Raw genomic sequence first — 21,394 nt, 5'->3', positions numbered from 1 at the left:
TATAATTTAGTTACAAGTCAAAATGGTTCGGATAATCAGACGCAAAATGATCCTTCGTCGTAATGTCCCTCCTTGCTCTCCTTCATTGTGCCTTTGTTGTGCGATCATCATGCTCCCAGTCTGCGCAGACATGGTGTATCATCATCTTCCTGCAAACTCACTGACTCTATTTATACACGCTCGCATTTCTCTACATACAAACACCGCATTTATTCATGTAACAGATCACTCATTTAGCGACGTTATAGGTGTTTTTCCTCGCTGCTGCCAGATTGTGTTTACATCCGAATTCTTCTCAGAGTTAAATTAAATGCAGAATCTAATCTCCAGGACGTGCACACGCGCAAACAGACAAATACAAATGATGGAGACCCTACATGCAAACACAACACAAATTTATCCAGATGATAAAATATGATGTGGCTGACATTGCCTCCAATGAAAAATTATTGGCATGAGCCAACATGTCAGCGGTGTAATGGTGAATGATGTGTGAAAGAGAAAGGTCACAGCTGAGGACTGAGGCATTATGTAGAGGAGCGGCTAAGCTCTTTAGCGCGCTGACTTAGGTGCTGTAATTCAGAACACACTAACTCATTCATACTGATTTGTTTTACTCACACAATGTGACACATTGTGTCAAAATAGAAATAAAAACATGGAATTTCAGCTGATAACAAAAAGTCACCATTTTTCTTCTATCTGCTTTTATTTTGAAAAATGGAAGTGGAAGCGACTGACAGACCACCCTGCATGCAACCGCAGAGCAAAAGCAGGTGCAGGTCTCCAGCATGCCCGTCTGTCTGTCTGCACTCCTGCACATTCTCCCTTTCGTGCTTTGTTACAGCTCAGCCCTCAGATTCTATCTAGTTCTTGCTATTACCAACAATACCTGGCAGATTTTCTGCCGTCGGGGCCGTTTGGGAGCTATTAAGCAGAGCCTGGGAAAAGTACATGCATAACAGTCGCCTTTCAGAAGCTCTAACATCAGGTGGAAATCACAGACACACAGTATGATGGCCTCTGATTGTTATCATAAGCAATTAGGGATCCTGCGTTTGAACGACCGGCTCAGAACTTTGCATCTGTTGGATTGTTTTTCGTTAAGACTCTTGAAACACTTAAATCTGTCGACATTTTATCTCTTATCGAGACTCGTCTGTGGAGGTGAAGCAAATAGCCGATAACTCGGGATTAATTTGATCAAACAACAAAGAGTCGATGCCATAAATGCTTTCAGCTAATTACATAATATTCATACATCACAGTGGCAGCAGATACACCACACTCACCTTCTACTTAAGATATTTTGGGGTGTAACACAAAGGAAACATCAAAGGAAATAATAGAGCAAGTTCTGAAATATGTAATTACAGAAAGGACTATATTTCTGTTTGCATCATGTTATTTGGGGTCTATACAGTCATGTACTGACTGTGTGAGAGAAAGAACTACAGCAAGCATTCGGCTGGTTTTGTTAATGGCCGATCTCGGATCCCATCGGCTATAGTCGGCGACGATATAGTCTCTGGGAACAGCGGTGAACATGCCGGGCGTGTAGCTGGCGGTACGCAATAAACGAGAAAAGCAGTCAAGACTTCGTTTTCCGCGTGCAGCTTTGTTAACAGTCCAGTTAGCAACCTGAGAAGTGACCGTGTGTTCAGATCACAAGTGAAGCGAATTTTGCTCCTCTAGATATTTAACAGTTACAGACAGGGGTCACTCTGTCTAACTACTGCGGTATTACACGAAAAACAAACCATTTTTCTAGTGATTTACTGTAAAATTCGGTGTATAAGACGCACTTTTATTATATTTTTTTCATCTAAAAAATGCTACACCTGCTAGCTACCGATTGCAAACTCAACATGGCCAAAACAGATGGTGGGCTGTAATTTGTGTGTTTTGAATGTGTTTCAAATGAAAATAAATTGATATAGAGTTAACTAGAGACGTTTTTCTATTTATTAAAATAGCTATAGGAAACTGTTTTCCATCTGGATACCCACAAAAACAGACTGCGTCTTGTACTCCGGTGCGATTTATATTTCGGATTTTACCGTACTTGTAATTAACGGGTCTTACCTTTGCTGAAATTTCAACATCATGATGCAGATTTGTAAAAAGTCAAAATGAAGCTTTGTCAGGTCTGTCCTCAAGAGGAGAAGAAAACTACTTTTAAAATGCTCGTTTGTTGAACGGAGGTCGGATCGATCTGATGCATTTGAGGAAGTCGAGAAATCTAAACGGCTTTGGTGACAGAGCGTCAAGGGAATTCATCTCAAGTTGAATTGTTGATGTAGAACAGATAGTTAGCTGTTAGCATGCAGATGTCTGTTTCTAGAGATCAATAAGAAGCTAAATCGTTGTCATATGATGCTGATGGGAGCCGGGATGTCATCACGGCGGATTGCTTCCGCCTACTTTTTTCTCTCCACACCGACTGTTGATTGGTGTGATTGTTCAATATTACTCAGACTACAAGCACACTACAAAGAGAAACCAGAACACTTGCCGTACTAAAAATCCACATCCCTGCATACAGATTCTACATTCTCATGTAGTATTTGAAGTAGTCTATTTAATCTGTAAATAGTGATTAGTTAATGGCAAACCATGAGCGAGGGCCTTTAAATGTGACACCACCACAGTAAGTACACCAAGTTCATAGTTCATATGATCCAAGAAAATGCTCATTTTAATGATTTAAAGTTGCAGCTACTATAAAGCCCCACTATGGATACAGTATATGACATGTTGCACACAAGCAGCTCAACCAGAAAAAGCCAACAAAAGCTATTGGCCATCACTATTAATCACACCACCAACAATGGCACGACTAACAACCTGACAGGCGTGTCTCGCTGAAGGAATATCATTCTTAATCGGAGAGGCTGGTGCCCCAGAAAGAAAAAAAAAAAAAAAGACTACAGAGCATGAACTGTCACACGGCGTCAAAGTGAGAAAGAGCAATCTGGCCTGCGAGATTCCAATATCTGACTCTACAATGACAACTGGATCCAATCATGGCAGAACACTTCAGTGAGCCGATCAGCCAATCCTCCAATCAGACAGACGCCCAGACAAAACGATCAGACTTAAGCTCTACTTTTACAATCACAACTAGGAGAGTGCACTCAGTAGAGGGCAGATCTCAGCCAGGTGTGGGAGGGTGCGTGTCCAGTGTGTATTTAGAACATATTGTTATAACAAAACCAGAAATAAAACCCCTCTCTCCAACCACACAGATGAGAATTAATTCTCAATCAATTGTCCTTCCTGTTGTTGTGTCAAGGTCTTTTTATCTGTAGCTATGTTTCCAGTTAGCTCAGCCCGCTGCACCTCACCATAATCTTACCCAAACCACAGACCGCTACAGGAAACACTGTTTGTCTGGGAAACAAACCTTGACATAACATTGTAATTTTTACAATCTTACTGTCAAGACTGGTAGCAAAGATAACACGAACAGGGATTTATTCATCTGGTATCATGCCGGACTTTAGTGGATCATAAATCATATATAACCTTTATTTAAGCAGCGTGAAAAAAAGCTTTTAGATTAAAAATCTATTTTTGAAGAGTGTCCTGGCCAAGACCGACAGCAGCACATTAACAATGTTTCTAACAAACAATGAGCAGCCATACATATAAACATAACACAGGATGCATGACTATAATACAACACATGAAACACATGAAACCAGTCAAACTTTGTCTAAATCAACCACAATCATAAATATATCAAACAGAACATCTACAGCCAGATGAGACAAGTTTCTTAGAGAGCCTGACCGATTTTTCAGTCGGCCGATTTTATTGGCCGATATTAGCATTTCACAGATATATCGGTATCGGCAAATATATCCTCCAATGTGCTCCGATATTAACCCAGAGCTCTTCATCGAAAATACAGCTGGAGTCAAGAAATGTAACAGCTACCTCACTCGTGGTTACGGCTATAAACCAGCACAAAAATGATAATTACCAACATATGCCATGTGCAGAACACGTGTTCTAAACAGACACGTTAGAAACACTAACAAAATATTTTATTGAATTTTGGAACATAAAACAGCAAACTTAACAACTTAAACTACTCAGTCAGCACAAGGTTGCAGGCATGATGGGAAATGAGGACGTCCCTATCGCTGGCAGAGTGCGCATCTCTTTTTATTTTTTTTATATTTACAGTATATCGGCCAATATATCGATATCAGATTTTTTTTACTCCCCAATATCGGAATCGGCCCCAGAAATCCAGTATCGGTGGGGCTCTTAACTTCCAGGTCTTTTTGTAATTTTGTAAAAGCAGCAAACTTAAACGCCTTTTTCCCCAGTTCAGTTCTGAGCTTTGGGACAGAATAAGTCCTGGGACCGAAGAAGTTCCTGTACTCTTCTCCAGCCTGATGTAGGATAGAAGATATGAGGGAAGCATACCTAAAATAGACTTGTAAATAAGAATATCGGGTATTGAGTTACTCTGCAGATTCTCCAGTTCAAAACAAGACCAAACTTTTGAATGGATGTCAGGTTTTTTAGCCATAATGTGGCCTGCAACAGACTGGGTAAGGCTATGGCTGCAGGTCTCACCATAAGTCATGTGTTAATCCACAACAGCAGGCTGCCACTACTGTGTGTTTAAAATACATGTTTAAAATGACCACTGCTGTAATAATAGATTAATTGAACACTATAGTTGTCTTGTCAAATGCCAAAAAAGCATCCACAAAAACGGACATGACCACCGCATATTTTTTTCCCTACTACTCTATAGTCGGGTTGTCAAAACAATACTTTAACACTTTTCAGTACCACGTATTTTAAAAACAATAGACAATAGCGTTCGTTCGCTAGTACCGATAGGCACTGAAGCTTTACAAAACCAATAGATCTACAGTAAGATTTTCAACCCAAAGCTGCCGCGAGCAAAAGAGAGAGAGAGCAGCTATGGTCGAGCGACATAGACAGGAAGTGAAGAGTGCGAGCTCCATTAATATAAATGAAGCAGTGATACAGGTACGGTATGTGTTTACTACCTTTTTTCTGTACCAGCACTGTGTGAAGGTGGGAAATTAAAAACAAACTACCTAATTTTTTGTTCCTAGGACTACTGTTTTTGTTGCCGTGGTAACAAAAGAGGTACCGAGTATCGGTTTTTTTTCACAGTATCGTATCAAAGTTTAAAAATTCTTGTATGGTGACAACCCTAGTCCATAACAGGAACAGGGTTTTAGGATTTACAAATACAAGATGTTGATCAAATAAGCACCTCGACATCAAGGTCAAACTTGCAATAGTAACTGTTAATGTTATCTAAGTGAGTATACAGTGTTTGAGTGGTGTATATTGCATAATTATGGTCATTTTTAAAAGATGGTTTAGTACTGCTGAAGCGATTTGTTGAATTTGAACACTTAACAGATATAATGTTGTATTCTGCATGAAAAGGACCACAGAAGTGTTATAATATACTTCAACATGTTACTGAGAAAAGATATAAATTGTACTTTAAAAGATGTATAGTATGATTCTTCTTATAAGTTCTGTAAGAGATGCTTGTACTATATATATATAGCTCTATATCTGTGGGTAATAATAGCACACATCCTGACACACCTGAGCCTCTCTTGCTGTGGGTGACACGTTTCACTCTTTGTTGGACAAATCCCAGCCTGCGTGCCTGCCCAGCAGAATCACAGGTGCGAAGGTGCTGAGGAGTAATGAGAATTCAAAACCGGACAGCAGGGTGATGTGTCCGACAACACAATGGACCTCATCATCCTGATTAAGCCGGACGTCCCTTTTTAATTATTTCCATTCAAACTCAATCTCAAAAAAAGGTCACTGTTAAAAACTTACAAATGCTTTTTCTCCAGCTGCCACGGCCACTTCCTGAACTGATGACTTTCAAAGTTAAGCACCTTCTCCCTGATTCGTTCATAATCTTAGTTTTACACACTGGATAAAAAGAAGACAGAAGAAGATTGTAAAAAAAAAAGATGTTCATATTGTGAAAACTGTACACGACTGGCTAATCCACCTGTCATATAATCTCGGTGCACTAATAGAGAGCAGTGCTACAGCTGCGGAGGGCTCAAGGTCAGAGTCACTGTTGGTTTGTGCTGACCGAAGCCACTTAGACTGTCAGCGACATTGTTCTGATGGGAGAACACTAGAAAACAAACACTCACTTTACTCCCTGCAGTCCACTCGGGTCTTTTTTTTAACCTTGCTGCGTTAAAATATTGTTTTTAACTTAATATGTTTGAGGAAATCCAGATTATTTTGGTTTTACTGTGAATAAATCTACTTTCTAAACACCTAGTGATCTGCTGTTAAAAACTGAAAAGCTACTGTATTTAAAAGAGCAGCTCCAGTCATGTTTTAAGACGTACAAAATCCTCTGCTTGAAATAATAAATTGTGTCTGATATGTTTTTTCTGCAAAACACGTTTAATTACTTTGTAAAAACCCTCATTTCACATAATGACATAGCGTCACCCCGTCCATTAACGGGATTGGCTCCTTAGGTTTGTGATGTCACAAACCTGCTAATCTGAAAACATGTTGTTCAGCCTGTCCTTGGTACACTGCAGTTTAAAACAGACAGACCCAGACATGGAGATGACTGCTTATGTTGTCCCTGATATGTCTTGTAGCACATGAAAAACACCACATGAAGATGCTTACAAGGTTACACTTGATTTTCACTGAAGGGCGTCTTTAAAGAATGGAACACAACTCATTTTACTGTTAATGCCTTTTTTAAGGTACCCAATTAAAGAAATGAAAGACTGGTAAAACTAGAGGTGTTCTGATACCGATACAAGTAGCGCTATCGGCTTTCGATACTGTCTAAAATGCGGCTATCAGCTATTTTGCTATTCAATGCACAGATTTGATACCATAATCAATTAGCCCCAAAGAATCAACTGGTTTAAGGTAAATTATCGTGAACAGAATTAGGGGTGGGACAAAATATCAATACAGCAATATATCGTCAGCCTGACTCATGCATTATAATTATCTATAGGCTGGCGCCAAAAATCGATATTTGAATTTACAAATACATGCCGCTCTAAACAGATTTCCCTGCGATTTTGACACATCGTGTCACTAATCGCGACTCTTCATGGTGGAGATTATGACATGAACAAGAGTAACGTGAACATAAATTAATTGGCCAATATTTCAATTATCGCACATTTGCTGTATCTTGATATTATCGATATCCTGGGCCACATAGTGCATATCGTAGCGCGTATCGTATCGCGTATCGCGTATCGTATCGCGAGTTACCCTGCAATTCCCGCCCCTAAACAGTATGGTGCTAGCAGAGAGTGTAATGTTAGTCATCGATACTAGTCAACGCATAAAGGAACTCGGTATCAGCCATGTCTCGGTATCGGGAAGGAATGAATTGTATCTCGGTATAACACAGCCCAGTGATGCATTTGCTCTGGTCTACCTAGAACACATTAAACACATGTTTCTGTGTGTGTTCCTGTGTTGTTTTCATTTCTGTGTGTCCATGTGTGTGCGTCCATGTGTGTGCGTCCGCGCAGATGCTTTGATAAGAGGTCTTGAGAGTGGAGGACCATGCCCTCCTCTCCTCTCCTCTCCATCCTGGCTAGCAGGCTGTCCTCATTACTGTCAGTCAGCATCAGGTTTAGCAGTGCCAGGCTCCTGCACGGCCCTCTGTCCTCTCTGCCCTGCCAGCGCTAGCCTGCCTGCCTGCCTGCCTGACTGCTGCCATTGGTAAGCATTGTAAGAACCCCTCAATCCCCTCGAAAAACCTAATTACTCTCCACCCACAACCAAGGAGAAAGAGAAAGAGGGAAGCCGGGGAAAAAAAGAAGAATCACACACATGCACACTCCATTTACAAGCGCTCCGGCAATTATTCAAACAAAAGAAATGTGCGTTCATATTATATCTGCAGTTAAAGAAAAATAATTGCACGAGCATTTACATTTACACGTCATTTATCTTTCCATTGAAGCATAAACATTGGAGGAAAGTGTGAAGAAAAGGGATACATTTAGAAAAAAAGCACGCATTAATCAAACTGAGCATCGCTTTGACTAGCCGTTAACTGGGTCACTCAGTCGGTGATTGTGTCTGACCACCAAACAAACAGTCATTCATATGTCTGTGCTCTGGCCCCGTTTTCATCTGGAGCAGTTCCACAGAGGCCGCTGAAAGCAAAGGAGCTGACGGGTCAGGGATTTAAACCCATCTCCAGCTCCGGCAACAGTAGCCATTACCACGAGGGGGGGAAAAAAACAACTCCTCGTGTCAGCCTCCATCTAAAGGACGGGTTTATTTATGTTGGCTGCACATCTGTTTTTTTTTCAGGGGTGAGAGGAGAGTGACAGTGAAGAATTCCCATCAACTCGCTTGTCACTTTTCCGTCGTCTTCCGTCTGAGTCTTGGTTTTCGGTGAAACGGCGGCGCATTTAGTGTCAGCTGTAAAACCCATTTCAGAAGTGCATTTATTTTGAGAAACACAGCAAGTATCTTTTTCAGTTGGACATCTTGGGCGCTCGCCGGGATAAGACCTGTGCCATATGCCTTGAAATGCAACGTCAGGTTCGGATAATAGCCTGCACAACACCACATTACCTCTGCTTCTCCCACTCTGTTTCCTATCTGCACAGTCGAGATGCCCTGAAATAAGAAATATCCAATAAGAAATTATCTTCTTCACATGGTAAATAGTTGGGAGGGCTCATTGTCAAAAACTATAAAGCCGAACAAGGATATTGATACGGCATTCTGTTCGACATTAAAGACTTTTGTCCTTGAATATTCTTTCACACTCGTGCAGCTGTGCAGATCTGAGTTGGAGCGGGGAAGCTGGTGCTTTTAATAAACTCGCAGGGACATTCAAAGGGGCTGGCAGCTACAGAGGTTTCATTTTCCCAGCAGTGAGCTGTGTCATTTAAAATCAGGATCATTTTCAGAAGGGGGGGAATATCATAATGCTAAATCTAGATCAAATAACTGAGCAAGGTGTAAGACTGGATTTATAAGGCCCTGTAATCCTAAAAGACTGACGAAGAAGAGGAGAAAAGAGAATAGACAGGGGAGGACAGAGTGAGGGAGGGAGAGAGAGTTTGTTTTGAATGTGCCTCTTTAATACAGTGTCTGTTGTGTGTGTGTAGGATCGCGATGGTTTGGACTCAGCAGAGGCCTGGCGCTACAATACTATCCCGATGCTATTGTCATGATACAATATTATTGTGATATTCAGAATAGAATAGAATACTTTATTGCCATTGCACACAAATATTCACACAGCACAACAGTAATAAACAAAGAGTAACAAATAGTCAGTGAATTGCACTCTGCCCAGTATTTAGTAACAGTCCTACTTCTTAACAGAGTTCAGTCCCTTGATTCAATTTAATACCTTTTTTTCAATTGCAAAGAATGTCTCTAAAGTTTATAAAAGTTTTCAGTGTGTTTGTCTCACTTTAATCCGTTTTATTGCAGCCATATGGGAGTTTGAAGGAAACGCACTATGACGTCAATAAAAACATGCCAGAAATGTTGCACGCACCTGACAAACTGAACTTATACTCCCATTAAAATCGACATAGTCCAGCTCAACTAACCATAAATGGACTATGGTACTATTACAAGTATTTTCAGCAACGCAGCTTGTTGAAAAAGCAGATTGTGAAAGTAAATTACAATTAAATTAAAATTGAATAATGTCTCCATCTTTGTTTTAACCAACTTCCTACAAATCCTCCTCGCCAAAATAAAAGTCATCACCATGTAGTAGTAAGAAAAAGCAATGTTTTTTTATCATGTCAGTACCAGAAAGTTTAATTTGTATTTGTTCTGTTACCAAGATAGTCACATAAATTATGGGTTTTTACTTAAAATCTGTGCATCAATACAATATCGCTGCGCAAAATATTGTGATACTACGCTGTATTGATTTTTCCAACCCCTGGTGAGTGCGTGTTTATTAGGGATGGGACAAAATATTGATATGGCAATACATCATTGTCCCGACTGGTGTGATACAATTTTGTATTCTTCAGTTAATCAGATATCGTGATGCATCTATGACTGTCTTGCAATATCTCAAATATCGCAGAATCGCTGTATCGTGATTTTATGCATCACCATGTATCGTATCGTGAGATACCCTGCGATTCCCACCATAATGTTTATCTCTCACAGTAAAAAAGTGACGTCAAACTGTGATAACTCCAGCCTCATCATTAGACTTCATCTAATCTTTAGACTGATACACCACAGAGTCTTTTCTGCAGGTAAGAACATAAAGCACATACAGGTAAGAGGTGGCGGTGGGGGTACTGGTCAATCACAGTAAGTGTAAGAGAGAAGGAGAAACAGAAAGAGGCAAAGCGACGAAGAGAAAATGACGTGCAAAGACACAGAGTGAGGTAAAGAGAAAGAGAGAGCTCCAGCTGCCAGAGTTAGACTGACACTAACAGTCGGCCATGATGAGGGGAGCCACAGACACAGCTGTCACAGGTTGGAGTAAAATTTGTGTGGTTTGACTGTTATTTTGACTGATAGCCCAGAATTACCTCAACCAGTGTACTAGCACAGTCCTCCCTCCTCCTCGCTGACATTAACGTGTGCAGTTTAATACGAAGAGCTTCAGGAGAAACTGTCCTCGCCAACAAAATAAACAGAATATGTGGAAGTGTTGTCACAGCTGCGTCAGTGCACTGCACATCTATTTGAGCACAGATAGAGTCGTCTCCCTGCATCCCAGAGACACAGTGACAACCTGTTCGCGATGGCTTACAAGGCAAATCCTTTTATAAAGGTGCACAGAAAGGGTTACGCCCATTGCTCTGTAAATGGCTGCTGCTCCTTCCTTTCATTTCAATAACAAGCCATCAGAACTCATCTCCCACTGAAGTGGCCGCAGTCCCACCGGCAATTAAAATCATGCTGGGACATGCCACGGTTGTGTGTGACTCCACTGTGGGAAACAAAAGCAGCCGCAGCAGCAGCAGCAGAGGTAATGACGCCAACAGTCGAGTGGTAAATCTCCAGCAATGTCGGCGGAAACCGTCACTTTGATTTCTCCGGGAAACTGAGAGCAGGCCTCGTTTAGATCTTTCAGTAAGAACCTTACTGGAAGATATCAAACAGCAGACAGCAAGAAACAGCATCATCTCATCTCCGTCTCCTTTACAACTTGCTACACACAGGCACAATACTAAACAGGCATGATGGGTTTTTAGGCTTCAAATTTAGATGGGAAAAAAAAACACACAGGGATCATTTCTGTGTAAAAACTAGAATACATTTGTGTGAGATAAGTACGGACGCCCTAAGCGGACATGCATCCATACATTTCAACTTATTCTTCTCGTTATGTCGGAATAATAAAGCTGGTTCTCGTGATAAGTAATTTCCAGTTGTTTTCTCGAGATCTCGACCTCACTATCTCGGGATAACAACGATGGCTTTCCCATTATTACGTATTCATTTATCTCATTATCTCAAAAAAACAACCGAATATTACTCGTTATCATTGGGGAAACGGAGTAAATAAAATGTATGCATGCATGTCCACTTAGGCTCTTCCGTAGATACGGCCTTGTATAACCTTCAGAATGCATTTTTGACCCGTTTTTTACAGTGTAGTGATGCTAAGATGGGTTCCCTGTCCTGATAAATGTCTCTATAATGTTCACATGACATGCAAGTATGACTATGTACTAAGGTAGTCTGCTTAAAATGAATGGATATCGTAACATTTTTATTAGCTTATATTAGCTTATTTAGCTTCAGTGGAAAAGAGGAGTAGCGCCATCTTGCTCAAAGGGGCTGACCAATCACATCCTTCATTCGCTTTACAATTCTTAATTAAAGCTTTTATTAACACTTACAGTAATAATCTTGAAGATTTTCATGTAAATAAATGTCTGTTAAGTCACTATCTATCGCCGAATGAGGTAACACAATGGTGATTGAGACTATGGCCCACTGATGAAAGTCTTTGCATTTGCAGTATATAGTGTTATTACAGACTGGGTGTCTGTAAAATGGAAAAAATCACAAGTGGCGCCCAGTTAGTGACGTGTTTTCCATCACCCAGCAGTGGTTGGTCTGCCAGAGAGGGTAGGCGGAGCTAAGCGGCTGCTTTTCCGCTCTCTGCAAGTGTTGCGAGTAAACAGTAATCTACTATGGCTGAACAAACAAAGAAAAGAGCGATGACTACAGATACAACTTCAAAAATAAGTGAAAATCCAAAGAAAAAGAAACAAATTCGACGCTCAGATGAAGCAAACAGTCTAAGAAGGAAAGCGACCGTCAGCCAGGAAAATCAAGAGTTACAACCGTGTCAAAGGGAGCCAGCCATAGACGTCTGGTTATCTTTTATTGCCATTAGGCGCCATATCTTTAACAGACACTTATAATTTCAACTGATCATTTTTGTCATAATGGCAAAAAAACAGCGTTCATCATTTCTGTACTCAAACCCACAAAAACAACCTTTAAAAAATATCTTTATATTTAGTGCAAATTGTTACGAAATAAAATATTTTTGCTATCAAGAATGGCTGGTTTTGAAACTACATATTGAGATGCTGAAACGTCTATATTGAAACGCTGGCATTCTCAAGCTACTTTTATCTGCCCATCTAATAAATAAAGCCCAAGCCCAGCCGGGATGAATAGGCGAGGAGGAGATGAGGCATAAATGAATGCACATAAAGCACTTTGCATCACATCATCATTGTTTAATCCTTTCATTCTGACCTGTCAATCATCTGCAGGTGAAAACTAATCCCTGAATATTTGTGCTCTAGTCTGCACTGATACCTTTGACTTGTAAGCACGGCTTCTGTTTCTAATACTAAATGTTCACTTTTAAGTCTTAAGCTTCAGTTGTGTGACATTATTCATTAGTAATATGTGTGTGCAAGGTTGTATTTCTTTAGCATGGTGTCTGTGATTGACAGGGCCTTTTGTTATCTACCCTTTGTGCCCTTTACGGGTATTCTAGCGGTAACCTACAAATCAGGTTTAACACAGGCTTTGAAACACAAATGTGGGGTTTAAATCTACACAAATCTTCAGAGTAAGTCCACTCTGTCATAGGTGTCGAATCATATCTCAATTTAATGATTGCAAAGCTGTCGACTTCTATCTTTAATAAATGATTATTCGTTGCTACTCCTCTCTGTTTCCGGCGGTCTCTGTGCAGAGGAACTGTCCGTGTTTTGGGGCAGTGTCAGTTATGCCTGCTGATACAAGTTGTTTTCCCTGTGATCCTGTCATCCCCGCTGCAAACACCTTCAGTTGTTTACAGTGAAATGTCCTCTGTGTTCACCTTCACTTCCTGTCTGTTTTCAGCATTACTCTACGTGCTGTACATACTGTATAGTTTTACCATACTGCAGCATTCAGCGGCGGGGGAGGTCATTGGCAGGGTTACCTCTGAGGTCATTGTTAGCCGTGAGAAAATTAACGCTGATTGGTCTCGTCACGATTCGCTCCCCGAAGCCCGTGCCACCGAGGCACCTGCCAAGGCGAGCCTCTTTAAACGAGAACGAAGCCTATTCAACAGCTGCATAAGCAGCCGGGCAGGCAGACAGTGGAGGGGAGAGAGGGACAAAAGAAAGCAAATGCAAAACAGAGAGGACTTTCTAAATGGGAACCTCAGAATGGGACTTCTTTTAAAGGTCTTAAATCAATTGAACAGAAAGTACAAACCCATGCAATGTTAATCTATCTGGCCTAATCCCATTGCTTTAAGATCCTTTATAATCCACATTCAATACAACCATTTTTCTTCCCTAACAAGCTTGCCCTATAGCCATTTTATAAATCATTGGTACAAGACTTCTGCAGAGCCACAAATTCTGTTATGTTGTTATTGTTATTTCACCCAGTTATGAATCACGTGAGGTAGGACGACAAATATTTCCTTCTCTGAGTCATTGCTACAAAAAAAAGCATAACACTGTTTAAAAAAAGATTAACAATAAGCACGACAGCGAGAGGAGTTTCTCGTTCACTTGAAAATTGGAAGCATCATCAAGCATCTGAGCTGTTTTATTGCACCTTTTATGAGCCCGGCTCAGAACAGAAGAAGTTAAAGTGATAGATTTGCCATGTAGGAAAGTGTGGAGAAACACTGGTACTTTCTCAACCATATGCCGATATCCTTAAGTCACCATGTGCTCTGGCTTTGAAAGCCCGCACTGCCAATTCTTCATTTGAAACCTGACCAACTCTCTAACAATGCCTCTCTCTGATCCGGTGGGAAGGAGAAAATCTATTATCGATTTCCACCTGGTTTAGGTGGAAAAAGCCCTGATAGCGGTGCTGAATAGCGCTACACTGTACGCTGCTGTGCTGTAGCCTGCACACTGAAGCTGGGGGATGGTGTGAGAGGGCATGTCAACAAAGCCCTTGACTACGCCACGGCACCATCTGCACACGCTGAATATTTAATTGTCAATAGAACTGCTCAAGACTAGTAATCAAGAAAAGGGAAAAGATAATTCGCATTATGCGACAGTTCCTCTCTGAATGGAGTTTGGCTTTTTCTCTTAAATCACACATTGTTTCCATGCTAATTGTGACAATTTCCACATGCGCGCACCACAATCAATGATATTTCTAAATCACTTCTGTCATTTAACACCATTCAACTGCAAACACTACAGAAAACAACTCAGCAGACTTACAGCCACTAAATGTAATTCTCTGTCAAAGAAAAGTCACCAATCACTTCTTGCTAATTCAGTCAGGCTGAATATTGGTCTGGTTGTTAAGAGAGTCCGACAGATATTTAGCTTCTCAGATAATATCGGGCCAATGTCACAGATACATCAGTATCAGCTTTCATGTTATTTGATATTGTTGTTATTTTACAGAACATTTAATGGAGACAAAATTAGGCATTAGGTGATTCAGAAATCTGTCCACGGTTTACAAATCTCTGAGTCTCATGTCTCTTAGCACTCACTGCAGCACATGTAGCACAACATCACAGATGAGCAGACAGTGGTCAGCACAAGAACTGGTTTACAATTTATAATGTTAAATATTCTTAAATTACTAATCTCACCGAACGAGGTAACAAAATGGTGATCGAGCCTGTGGCCCACTGCTGAAAGCCTTTGCATTTGCAGTATATAACATAATAATATTATACGGACTGGTTGTCTGTGGAAACATTCGCAGAAAAAAATTGCGTCCAGTTAGTGACGCGTTTTCCATCACCCAGCAGTGGTTGGTCTGCCAGAGCTAAGTGTCTGCTTTTCCAGTCTCTGCAAGTGTTGCGAGTAAACAGTAATCTACTATGGCTGAACAAACAAAGAAAAGAACGATGACTACAGATACAACTTAAAAAATAAAATCCATAGAATAAGACACAAATTTGACGCTCAGATGAAGGCAAACAGGCTAAACAGGATATCTGGGAAGTGTGCTCCCGCAATTACCGTTTATCGCCACAGGTGGTGCCAAAAAGCACAAAACTGAGATCTTCGAGATTACAACTTTAAGTTTTCCATTTAAGAAAGCAGCCTTTTGAGTACCTTTGAATGGTCAAACATTCCACAGTCAATTGTTTTCTCAGCTCATATATTCACAGTATCGGCCACCATATCAGTATTCTGTGACTTTTTCCCCTCCTTAAATCGGTATTGGTATTACATAAACTCCAGTATCGGTCGGGCTCTCACAGCTAACATTCTCAAACAGTCAGAACCCCGTCAATCACCAGAAACCAAAAGAAGATGGCTCCACACTGTACACTCTGTTGCATTAAGCAGACAATAAAGCTTGATATAATACAATGGCTGTCTAAAATTGCCATCCTCTCCTGCAATGGAACAATATTGCAACAATAAGACTTCAAAGCTGATATGAAAACATTTGACATTAAAAGAAAGCTATAATGAGCGATGAAATGCAAATATAAGCATAAAAGCACTAGAAAAAGGCAGATAGAAAAAACGACATGACCTCAATCATGCTGAAAATTTCCTTTAAGTCTAATGTGTCCGACTTTAATTGCTTTGGTGAAACAGCGCAGACAAGGTGAGAACAATGGAGCCAGACTGGGTATTTCTCTACAATAACAAACAGACAAGCGCTGCCTCTTTGTATCTGCTGTGTGAGCAAACAAAATTAGGTAAGCTAGTGACATGAGACATAATCATTTTCTTTGAGCAGGGTTAGTGACCAATTTATTCTTACCTTAGGCTGGGCGCGACGGGGAAAGGCAACCTTAGGATCAATCTGGGAACGAGAAAAGAATAGCAAAGTTGTTGTTAAAAGAAAAACCTGTGGTTTTCTAGGAGGGAAAAAAGCAATGAACAGATGCTGGAAAATATTTAACAAAGAGAACCAGAGTGCAACCATTCACACAGGCACATTTAAATCCTCTGTAGTTCAGCAGAAATTGGAGTATTTTAATAAAAAATAACATATTTAAAACTCAATGTATTCAAATGTTCAACTTACAATGATGACAATTTATCCGAGCCATTAAGATTTACAAAAGCTGTCTAATCAGCCCGTGGTGATACAGTCTGCTTTTGAATTTGAGCAGCATTTTCAGGCGCCAAAGCTGCATTCAAGAGTGTTCAAAATTATTGCAATTACAAATTAAGTGCACATGAATGACCCCACAAAGTGGCAATAAGACCATAGGCAGGAAATTTTCTTACAGAAAAGGGTTTGTTATAAATCTGACATCATTTTTCTCCCTCTCTCCCCCACGTCAGGTAAGGTTAGAGTGAGATATGTTCACTAAAGAAAGGCTGGGTCATGCTTATTAGTAGCTTAATATCCGATTTTCTTGTGATATGCACATTTTCTTGCAGAAAGGAGCACCAGCTTTGATCGTTTGGATTATGTGTTGCCATTGCTTACAATTAAACTAGGGATGCACAATACTGGATTTTTTGCCGATATCCAATATGCCGATATTTTCCAACCCTTTTTGCGGATTGCGATTTCTATACTGACATATTAGAGAACATCAAGTCTCCCCTGTAGTGGAATTGATACCATGCCTACTCTTATTGTAGTGGCCAAAAACTGCCATACCGCCTACATCTTGCACCCTTACTCACGCTTGACAGAAGAGACGTTGTACAAAAGGTCACGTGTCTGATCAATCACATTTCTGAGCGCACCTGAATGCAGCATCCCCCCAAAACACGGCAGTGAAGGAGACATGTCCGGACTTGTTTACTGCACCTACTACGGAGACATCAGTGATCGCCGATGGACTCTTTTTATCATTTGTGCGTCCATGTATAATATGTAAGTTAGTTTTGCACTGATGTTTATGTTACTCTCTGTTAGCGTCAGCTTCGGCCGCCAGTGTTTGATGCTGTTAAGTCCGGTAACATGACGAGAATGTGAGATAACTGTTAGCTAGTTAAGAGTTGTGAAAGTTGTTTAAGTTATATTCATTGGCACAAGTGTCTGTGTCTTTTTAGTCTTTATCTGTATATTGTTGATAACTTTGCGCAGGCAGTGCGCGTGCACCCTCGCAGCGAGTTAATGTCGTAGCATTGCGTCAAGCTTTTTAAAGGGAACCATCGAGCATTTAGGCAGAATTAAAGCGTTGTTTTATCGGCTGAAAATATCGGCAGAAAAATTACATATCTGCAGATACCGATAACACGCATCCCTAAATAAACCATTTCCTCGTTAAATCTCCACTCCAACTGACCATCTCATTTGTAAACTCCAATTGAATGCACAATTACAGATCCTCATTAGTCAGTCCATAAATCCCTACTCTAAAAAGCCAATCTTTTCTGTTTATTGTTGCCCTATTACCTCACCTGCTCCCCTATCAATTAGCTGGCTGCACATTTTTGGCCCAATAACTGCTCTGATTTCAAGTGGAGTAAGTTTAGTCACCGCAAGGACCTTCAGGATATAAACAAAAGAGCATTCACAGTATTTATATCTTGGGCTCGGACTAATGACAGAAGAAAATGTGTTATTATGAGCATTTGAAGACAACTGGCCAACATCTCTGACCTCATTACTTAGTGTAGAAATGTTTCTACAAATTGATGGAGCTCAATGACACATTCTAGGCACAACCTTCATTGCATTGGGAAATACGCTTAAGCAAACCGCATATTAATTACTGCTTATTCCTATGTGTGAATCAGTCTGCAGGCCAGAAGGGTTGGTGCTTCCAAATTCTCTACTAGTGCTGTCGACTGATGTGTGTTTTTTAAAAAAGGGCTGCTTTAAAGAAGGAGAAATTTAGCGTGGAGGCCAGCCACCATCGTTCTGCTGGTCATGGTCGCCGCACAGATTTGCTTTTATTTTAGGCGGGAATCACTGATTAAATATGACAGGGAGAAAATGAGAGTCTGAGGCCGGTGACGCCTCCAGATATTGCCAAATAACCGAGAGGATGCGTCAGATCAGCCTGTTTCTCCGTCTCGTGCTTGTTATCTCATTAGCTTCATTTTGCTCGTTAATTCCACTGGTATGAAGGTGTGTGGTGGGGGGGGGTCGCATCAACCTTGCACTTAAAGCGAGGGAGGGGGGCTATCGCAAATAGCAATGTTACCCTTGTTTGTCCTTGTCTGGACTCGGGAGAATTTGAGAGAAGAATTGCCCAAAAACATGGAGCTGCTTTTTGAGAATCACTGATTTGTTTTTTACTGGGAATCCTTTTCAAGCTGTGCCATATTTTCATGCCATGTGTTGTACTGAAATGTTCACAACTGATGTATCAATTCTATGCGTTCATTAAAGTAACTCCTTCAGCACAGATGGATTTATTTAAGAACGAGATATCTCTTCCTGCTGTGAAAAACAATGGGAGGAAAATGAATCGAGCAACACAAGAACAAAAACACGCCATCTGCACGGATCAATTAAGCCAATGAGACTGACTACGTTTTAATGTGTTTGAAGGGAAACCATGATGTGCAATGTCATTGTCATCTCTTCTGTCAGTCTCGGTTATTACTGTTATCTTTCTAAATCAGGTCAAAATGAGAAATAAATTCAATAACACCTGCGTATGGCAACCCTGCTTGTAATGAATTTCATTTAAAGATTTGTTTTAGCACTTAGCCCGCGGCATAACCAATTCAAACTCAATTATTTTGTGCGCCCTATTTGAGCAAAGACAACACATAATGCTGTGAATACCAAAGTCCTACACTTGGTAATGTATCGTACTTTTTAAGCCTATACACAACATATCGAAGCTCATTTCATCAAACTGCATAAACTAATTGTTTTTCTGCCCTGCTGAGAATTTCTATTCACCGAGAAGCTCCCAGCTTCACTAGCACAAGAGAGCACTTTAATACGGCGGCGGTGTAGGTCATATAGTTTTCAGCTGTCAGTTTAAAATATTACAATTATCTAACCGAGACAATTATATGCACAGAACTGTGTTAAAAAACGAGGCTATGATACTGCAGACTGTTTAAAAACGTTCTCCGAGCAAAGCAACCAAATTAGGCAACGAGGACTTACTAACCAATCCTTCTGAGAAATGCTGTAGCAGCACCTTTTTAGGTCACAACTTATGATGAATGACTCCTTTGAGAGATTTGAAATTATGGAGGAGGAGAGGTGTAGCAATGGTTTCCCCTTCGGTTTACACATTTATGTGCATGCGCCTTCAGACTTATGGCCAGGAGCTAAATTATGCGCTATAATTATGCACTGTAAAAGTGTACCGCTGAACCAGGGATTATGTTTTCTCAGTTTCACCTGATTCTTCCTTTATGAAACATTTCTGTTGTGTAACACACTAAACATCAGGTTTGGGATCACCTGGGTAGTGCACTTGTTCCTGTTATTCCATTATCAGAGCTTACAGTTTTTCCTAAGGCCTGTTTTCATCCATCAATACTAAAAATAAAATGTTTAAAAAAATAGCGCAAAATATACCTACTAGTGATTTATCTTTTATGTTGTGTCCATTTTGTTTTTGAGAAACTACTTGCCCTGATGCTTTTGGGGAAAACACTCAATTCACCTCCCTACTTCACATCAGCTACAAGTTTAAACACATGTAGTAGAAAGTAAGTGACGTGTGTACCACAGGGCACATTAAAATACATAAATAATTCCCATAACGTTCTGGCATTCATAAATTGAGGACATATAACTACAGTGTAGAAAGCCAGACCTCCCATCAGGCTGGAGCTGCATGGTTATCATGTAGCAGCAGTAAAAGTACTCTATTAATCCCCCTCTAGGAAATATCTTTATCATTGAAACATCACAAGCAGCGCATACAAACTTAACAGCACATAAATATTGAGAAACCTGACTTGAAGCTGAATGAACAGTCTGCTCTGAATATCAATGTGCTCCACCTCTCAGCATTAGTTTTATTGGTTGCTAGATTAGCTGCACAAACACGGGATACCAGCGCTGTTAAGCAGCAAATCACATGAAATGTACCTTTTGTTTATCACTGTCATACTCTGGAAGGTCATCGGGAATGTCAAGTCATGAGTGTTTTAACATGTTGGCAGAATTAAAAAGGACCTGAACACACCTGAACGATCCAGAGATATATAGAGCCTGACAGATATATTAGTAAGCCGATATTATCGGGCCGATATTGGCACATCAAGATATATCAGTACATGAGTTTGTTTTTTCAACTAAACTTCTTTTTAGACAACATATAATGCAGAAAAAATTAATGGGGTTCGTTTAAAAATAGTGTCATCACATAGTTTGTATGCTCCGCCTCCATAGTTACGATACTCTCAGTACCGTCTGCAGCACATGTAGAAGAGCTTCACAGCAGGTCACACTACAACTGGTTGGCATTAGTAAAAAAAATTCATAGGCCATAGACTGTATAAAAAGATGGACGACATGACAGCTCCCTAAAAGTGAAGCCAAACCCTCTCTATCGCCCCCGTTGACTGGCTGCAGTATAGGTCATAAAGTCCGCCTCCTCCATGTTAACAGATGGGACATGAGTCAAACTATAAAATCAAAATACATGACAATTTTTTCTCAAACATGGTTTCTGTCATTATAGTTAGTCCTTATGCTGATTTACGTTTTTTCTGACAAGTTTATTTTTAATTAGTTATTTGATGAAATTATGATTGACAGCTCTGTTGATAAACACGGCTCCTGCAGCTGATCTGTTCCGGATTAGCAGAGTAGAGGAGGAACGTCACTACAGTCATTGAAGTTTCCATATCTATGAACGTCTGCTTCAGATCAACACAAGAAGCTGTTCTGCCGTTAAATAAGCCGACGTGCGGGATCTTTGCTGTTTTGTTTTTGGTAAGTTGAATGGGTGTTTTGGTTAGCAGACAGGGCGAGACATTGTTATCGCGGCTCCACCCAGCGATCTCTACTTCGCAGTCTCTGGCTCCAAATAGCGTCA

General features: G+C 40.4%; 1 protein-coding gene across 3 annotated transcripts in view; it reads right to left on the bottom strand.

Annotated features, from left to right (window-relative positions):
- The window catches only part of LOC138595947 (RNA-binding protein Musashi homolog 2), a 292,330-nt gene that overhangs the window by 263,013 nt on the left and 7,923 nt on the right, over positions 1–21,394 (bottom strand). For all 3 annotated transcript variants that reach the window (XM_069667486.1, XM_069667503.1, XM_069667495.1), the window contains exon 5: positions 16,228–16,269. In XM_069667486.1, the coding sequence (XP_069523587.1) occupies positions 16,228–16,269 (42 nt within the window). The remainder of the gene's footprint in view (positions 1–16,227; positions 16,270–21,394) is intronic.

Source organism: Semicossyphus pulcher, unplaced genomic scaffold, assembly GCF_022749685.1.
Source record: "Semicossyphus pulcher isolate SPU_LCO1_2020_fin unplaced genomic scaffold, fSemPul1.0.p SCAF_10, whole genome shotgun sequence".
Taxonomy (NCBI): Eukaryota; Metazoa; Chordata; class Actinopteri; order Labriformes; family Labridae; genus Semicossyphus; species Semicossyphus pulcher.
Note: the sequence above shows the minus strand (reverse complement) of the source record. Positions and strands in the feature narration are given on the sequence as shown.